Below are 7370 nucleotides of genomic sequence, written 5' to 3'. Positions count from 1 at the left end.
CGTAGAATCGCTCCTGCTCCCGGGCTCAGCTGCCGCCCCGCGACTCCCACTGGTAGCCGGGGCACGGGAGCTCCCGCAGCCGTTCTTCCCTGGCCGGCACCACCCCCAGCCCCCACGAACTCTGGGATTCGGGCAGGGTCTCCTCACAGCCCATTCCAGAGCTCTGCGCGCCTTCAACCCTCCCTCGGGAGGGTATCTGGGAGCGGAGAGCTCCGCCCGCCGCCCGGCGCGCTCCGGGCACCGCGGCTCCCGCCCGGGCCCCGCCCCGCGGGCCTGACGCGAGGGGCGGGCCTGGGGCGGTCCCGGGCGGACCCGCCGCGCTGTGCCCGGCACGGGCGGCTCTGCCGGCGGCCCGGGGCGCTCCCCTCCGCCGTCCGAGCGGGGCGGCTCTCGCGGGAGGCGGCGCCATGGGGCTGCACGGCGTCAAGGCGGTGTTCTTCGACCTGGACAACACGCTGATCGACACGGCGGCGGCGGGGCGACGCGCCATCGAGGAGGTACTGCCCTTGTCCCCTTTCCGACGCGGGGCCCGCGGCCACCGCGGCTCCCGGCCCGGCGGCGGCGGCGGCGGCGCCGCGCGTGTCCCGTTCCCTTCCCTGCTGACACGCGGCCGGGCGCCGCTCCCGGGAGCGCGCCGCGCGGCCCCGCAGCGCCCTGACGCGCGCCCCCGCGTCCCTTGCAGGTGATAAGCGCCCTGCAGTCCAAGCACCACTACGGGGAGGGAGAGGCCCGCGCCGTCTGCGATAAGGTCCAGGCCAAGCTCCTCAAGGAGTGCCACGATCCCGCCAAGATGTGCATCACAGACCTGCGGATTTCGCACTGGGAGGAGGCGATCCAGGAGACCATCGGCGGGGAGGCGAACCGCGACCTGGCGGCCGAGTGCTATTACCTGTGGAAGACGACGCGGCTGCAGCACCTGACGCTGGCCGAGGACACGCGGGCTATGCTCACCGAGCTGCGGAAAGGCCTCCGCCTGCTGCTCCTCACCAACGGCGACCGGCAGACGCAGAGGGAGAAGATCGAGGCGTGCGCCTGCCAGCCCTACTTCGATGCCATCGTCGTGGGGGGAGAGCAGAAAGAGGAGAAACCGGCGCCATCCATATTTCATTACTGTTGCGATCTCCTGGGGGTGCAGCCCGCAGAGTGTGTGATGGTCGGTGACTCTCTAGATACAGATATTCAAGGAGGCCTGAATGCTGGCTTGAAAGCAACGGTCTGGATAAACAAAGCAATGATTGCCCCAGTAGATACCTCCCCCGTACCTCATTATATTATTTCTTCTGTACTGGATCTTCCAGCAGTTTTACAGAAGATGGAGCACAACATTAATGCTAAGTTAGAAACTGACCATATGGCTAGTAGCAAGGAAGCACATTGATGATGGTTCCAGCATACAGAGACCTGCTGAGCTGTTAGGTGACAGATTGTCTTTTTAAAAGTCTGACCCTAGGAGTTTGAACTCATCTATGGTCTCTTTTAAACAGCAGAGGGATGAATAAAAGCACAGTTGTCAGTGAAAACAGGACAGAAACACAGAATTATTTGATTTAAATGATGCAAGTGCAGCTAATTTAAAGCAACTGCCTCTGTCTGGAAATTATTTTGGCAGACTGTGGCAGAAGTCTGTCTGTCTCTGACCTAAGTTGCCAGTCTCTTGTTTTTATAGTGGAAAAGAAAATTTGAATGTTCTGAGCTTTCACATGCTTTGCTGACTTGTAAGATTAGCAGAAGCTTCAGTTTTGACCTTGTGTGCAGTGCATAAGAGAAGGTGAGAAAGAGAGTGTGGTACAATCTGGTAAATCTTCACAACTGATCTACAGTTTATCTCAGGAACTGGAGTGAATTTCATTGTTTCTCAGAGTATTAGAAATGCTCTACCTTTGATCTTTTTTACAAGTTTTAGAATTTTTTTCAGACTTTGCAGTGGTTTTTCTTTTATGGAATTTGTATTGCTTGCCAAAAGTACTTAAACGTACATCAAAAATTTGCTTTTTTATCGGGGACCATTTATCAGAGGGACTTGATGAATAAGCTTCTACTTTATATTATCTTGGTGCTTATGCAGATATGCAGTATACTTGTAATTCAGATTATGATTTTTTTGTTGAAATGGATAAAGCAGGGATATTTTCAATAGTGTTACTGTACCGTAAGGCTCTTCAGAAGCTTATATCGTTGTTCTGTCTGATTTTATCAGTGAATTTTGATCAGACATTTTGGAGAAACTGTTTTTGTTCTTGCTCAGGTGTATGACTACTCAGATTCAACTGTAGATTCAGTGGTTTTTTTGACTGTTTTAATGGCACTACTATATAATCCCTCCTTACTCTAGTTTGCATGTATAATTCATGCGATTTATTCTGGAGAAAATACAAGCTAATTGTCTGTAAATGGCTCTCATTACTCTCTTCCAGGAAACTGGAAAATTATGTCCTATGTATTACAGTACTGTATACAACTTTATAAGGTATATGTGATATTTCCACTACATGTAGGACATGACTCTCTAAAACAGTAAGGTTTCTCTTTCCCAGATCATTACATCAATTAATTTTTTTCTGTGCCTCATATTCTTACTACATAATGGGGAAGTATTCTCATATTAAATGGAAATGTAAGCACTCATTGGCAAGTCTGTGGTTTTCAACCCTATTTGCTATATATTCACCAGGATGAGTATAAGACCATATATGAAAAGTCAAATATTATATTTTAGACTAATTCATGACAGATCTTTTGAGAACAAGGGTATTAGACTACTGGCAGAAGAATGTCTGGCATGTGGGCAGCAATTAGAAGTACAGAAACCTACTATGAAATGGGTGTGTAGAAGAAATTCTGTATACAAAAAACATTCATGTCAAATTCAACAAAGGAATGTAAGTTAATGCAGTTATGTCTTGCATAGGATGACAGAGTTAGTTTAGAGGAGACTGTTACTGGTTTGGGTTAAATTATTTGACACGGAGTTTAGGTTAGATCAAAATATGTTGCTCCTACATTGAGGAGGGGGAGAAAAAGAAAAAATTTGGAACCCCTTTCCCAGCTGTCCATTAGAAAAGGTAAAGCAGTCCACATTCCTTGTCTTACCTGGCCAAGACTGTTGAGACATCAGGTCAAGGAAGAGTACAGAGAAAGACCCCGCCTATTCCTTTGAGGAAATGGGCATATACTGAAAACAATCCAATTACAGTAGTACAGTAATGTGAACCAGTGGCACTGACTTGTCACACCTTCTGAAGGAAGAGGCCTAAGTTAAGATTTTTGTTTGCATTTGAGGAGCATGGAAACAGTCACTGGTTTAGCTGATAAGCAAAGCATTGCTAATAACATTTCTTAGAACCGATGATGGAGACAAGAATGATGATGGAGACAAGAATGATGAAGATCATTGAGCCTGTCAGGGATACTGTTAAAAATAGAAATGTATCCAAAAGATTAGAGGGATCCCCGAATCTAACCATACCATCTAATACAAAAGCAACAACTTTGCTTACAACAGCATCCCAAAGGAGCTACAGGGTAACTGACTCTGCCTTGTTTGCACAGCAGCAGAGTAGCAGAACTTAGGTCAGAATGAGGTTTCTGATACAGCTGATATTTAAAATAACAAATAATAATAACTCACAAGTCTGTCCGTGGGCTTGAAGGAGATGTAGATACATAAATATATAGATATATATTACACCAGGTTACCATTTCTTAATCTGAGGCTCATATTCTCTTGCCACTGCATCATTCTGAAGTGACATGCTGAGCCTGCTTATTGTATAAAGGGTCTCTTGTTTTCTTAGAAGAGACTGCTCTTTGTTTTGCACGTGGCCAGCCACTTCTTTTCATCTCTGACTCTCAAAAACCACAGTAACTGCACACTCAGGTGACAGTGTGGTCTGTAGAGGCCACACCTGAGTATATTTTTCCATTTCTGAGTTCTGTAACAGGCTGAATGTGGCTACTGGTGTCCAGAGAGGGGAACACTGTTATGATGCTTCTATAAAACAAGGAGAAACAATACAAGACTTTTCTCTCTATCTAGGGCCATTCTTAAAAGCAGTTACCCAATAAGCTGGATTAGGTGTCTGGAGTATCTCTAAATACTCAAGATATTTTTCTTGGATAGAGCTGTTACAGAAAGGATAATGAAAAAAAATATATCTAGTAAATTGGAAACATAAATGTAGTGATGGTATAATTTTCACATCAGAAGCAGGAACAAATCAATTAAACAGTCTAGTAACAGTTCCCATTAAGTTTTGGTTTTGATTAGTGTTACGCTCTATTAGCTAAGTTATGTGGTTTAAACTATATTTCCAAAACATGCAAAATAAAAAGAGGAAAAGGAAATTCCATCTATATTTTTTAAACCTTTTTTTCCAGATAAATATTACCTCCTGAGGTTAATCTACAGTAACTTTGACTTTGTTGAAATGAACTGAAACAATAATTTAATACCAACTATATTCTAATTCTTGATTTAAAATAACCCATGTACTAGTCTAATAAAAGTATTTTGTTTATAAAATGTATGTTTGAACACTCTGAATTGCTGTGGATAAATACAACAAAGGACAAGAGTTTTGTTTGTTTTTTAAAGTAGCACAGAATTAGAATTTGAAATCCATGACTTCATGTTTAGATGTGGTGACTAGGTGTAGTTTCTGTAATTTCAAACAGAGCCTGGAACATAATTACATGTTTATGAAGATTCATGGCCAGACTGTGGTGAATTGCCAGCTGCAGTTCAGTGGTAGTTGAACCTGACTTGCCAAGAATGCCAGCTCACATAAGCCTACATGTCCTGACATCATGGCAATGGCTGCTGCAACAGCATAAGAACAGACTGCAAGTAGAGAAAATCAGTAAATACAGAAATCTCAAGTCCAGGGAACCCATTCTGGAAGGTTATGGGTGCACAAAGCCAGATCTGAGCTATTGCTACACTGGGCTCTGTGACTTAGGAGAGGGGGAGAGTGGGAGGTTGCTCACTTTGTGGCTGTTTTGGCTGCAGAAAAGCAAGCTGCTCCCTTACTGTTTTCTGTTGGGTAATAGAACAAATAGTCCGTCTTCTGGACCTGTGGAGATAGATGGAAAGGTAGAAAGGTACTTTAAGTCACTGCAGATGACTTAAACAGAGTAAAGGAGAGCTCAGCTTCTATCACAGGCACTTGGCCATGCCAGCAGGCTGTCTGCAGCATCACACACCTGCACAGCACAGCCTTTCTGTTCTTGTGGAGAAAGCTTTGTGTATGTAAGGCATTAAGCTGGACAGTGACAGCCTCAGAAATGAGGGCTTTGTCTTACATGGAGATCTAAGAAACTGACCTGAATGTTTTATACAGGAAATAAGCACCTTTCATTAGAGTACTAAATTAATGCAAAGATGTAAAATGTTTGCATTAAGGTTAAGGTCTTCCTACTCCCTGCAGCTTAAGGTTTTCATATTTCTTGAAAGAGAGACAACAGACAACTTGCTGTGGCCCAGCTAACCACAACCAATTCAGTTTGTCTTTTCTTCTGAAGTTTCTCTTACATGACACCAGTGTTAGGGCTTTGAACTAAATTGAAGTAGTCTGGCCCATCACAGCAATTTCTCCTCTTCACATATGTAGTGATCTGTTTTTCAGCTTCAGTTCTAAAATGTGCCAGATTATTGTGAGGCCTTTAAAAAACAATTTTAAATCCTACCTTAATTCTATACGAACAAAGCTCATCATCTGGAAATCACCTGGACACGTTGAGAAGTATGACAAAGAGAATGGCAATGTATCTGTGCTGTATGTAGCATATACTGTTCTTTTGTGCACAGCTTTTGCCATCAGCCTTGCAGTGGGATTGTCTCCATTATACCCCGCTTTCTAGATCGCACTGTGCACATACAAGAGACACAACAATGCAGAGATGATGTCAGCTGTGCCTAAAGCTAAAACTGCAACTTTTTGCCTATGTTGCTAGGGACCTAGAACAGAGAATCACATTGCTCACTCCTATATCATATTTTGACCTTTTATTTCGTCTGCTAGAAACAAGGTTGCATGGGAGCCTTCTGCTGAACAGCCCTCAAATGCCAGGGAAAAAAATGTACTTTAAAAAATATGAAATTAATCTATGGTGCTAATATATGAAATTTCAGTTCTTCAAGTGCAAGCCATGTTTCTCAAGTCAACACTTCACCAAAGACCAGAAGATAATGTCTTATAGGGTCTGATTTAACACAGGAAAAATATTGCCATTTACGTCAGTGGACCTTCACAAATTTAAGTAAGATTTGCATGCTCATTTCTGTAAAATAATCTGCAAGTGACATCTGCTTTCCACTTCTCCTTCCTCAGCTTATTCATCTTCATCACCTGTTTTGTCAGCTGCATTTCTGTATCTTTCTGAATCTCAACAATATTGGGATTTGGGATTGGCATTTGGGATGAAGTTGACAGAGGACCACAGTAAAAACTACTGGAATACAGCCATCTTCTGTTGCAAGGTCATTTTAAGTATCAGCTTCACAGCAACTGTGTGCTGCAAGCATGTACATGTTTTAAATGGTCTTTTCTCCAAACGAACTTCCATTCATATCACACAGACTAGGAACATTTTTCATAAAAAAAAGAAAAAAAAACTAAAAATGTTGGGATGAAAAAACAAAATAGAAAAAAAAATGCCTCCAAACAAAATCTGTTAGTCATCTACAGACTCCCAGAGGCAGTGACCTTTCAGTGTAACAGTAAGGTCCAACTGGAAGTGAAACCTTTACATGTCAAAACACATCAACTACGCAAATATGTGTTTTATTAGTTCTTCTGCTACGTGAGTATTAAGAGTCACAGTAAATTCTTGTCTTTTATTCTTCTCATGAATTAGGCCAATGAGAATCCTCAAAGTTACTGTACTGTTTTCATCTGTTCACTAATGTGCTGTAGGTCTGTTTGATAAAGTCAGGCTTAACAGTTTTCATTTGTGCTGCTGGTGGAGTGGACTTTGCTGTTAATGATGTGGCCTGTTAAATTGCACTGGGGTTAGGATTTATCAGGAAGTCTGCAGTGGATGGACTGACAGCCTTTGTTTTCCAAACTGTTGATGCCTTCCATTGTGTTTTGTTACCGACTTTTAAATGAGAAGGGTCCTGAATGTTCTAAGTCCTTTTTTTCCTTTCAGGAAGAAAATGCGTAAACAACACAAACAGCTTATTTATTTTCCTTTCAGTAAATTAACTGGGTAAAAATACTTTTCTGCTTCCATCCCTCTCATCTGAAAGTACTTTAAAAGTGCCTAACAACTTGATGTCTAAGCTACTTTGATATATTTGTTATCTTTATCCTGATACTTTGTGACACATTATAGTCTGTTTAAAAAACTGCCATTGCTACTGCTGCAGC

At 43.0% G+C, this 7370-nt stretch overlaps 1 protein-coding gene across 1 annotated transcript; it reads left to right on the top strand.

Annotated features, from left to right (window-relative positions):
* Positions 1–319: 319 nt before the first annotated feature.
* Positions 320–4522, top strand: NANP (N-acetylneuraminic acid phosphatase). Its single transcript, XM_053973025.1, has 2 exons — positions 320–497; positions 683–4522. The coding sequence occupies exons 1-2, from the start codon at positions 408–410 to the stop codon at positions 1376–1378; spliced, it is 786 nt and encodes a 261-aa protein (XP_053829000.1). The 5' UTR covers positions 320–407; the 3' UTR covers positions 1379–4522.
* Positions 4523–7370: the final 2848 nt, after the last annotated feature.

Source organism: Vidua macroura, chromosome 3, assembly GCF_024509145.1.
Source record: "Vidua macroura isolate BioBank_ID:100142 chromosome 3, ASM2450914v1, whole genome shotgun sequence".
NCBI classification, from domain to species: Eukaryota; Metazoa; Chordata; class Aves; order Passeriformes; family Viduidae; genus Vidua; species Vidua macroura.
The sequence above is the reverse complement of the archived record's forward strand: the minus strand, read 5'-3'. Positions and strand labels throughout refer to the sequence as shown.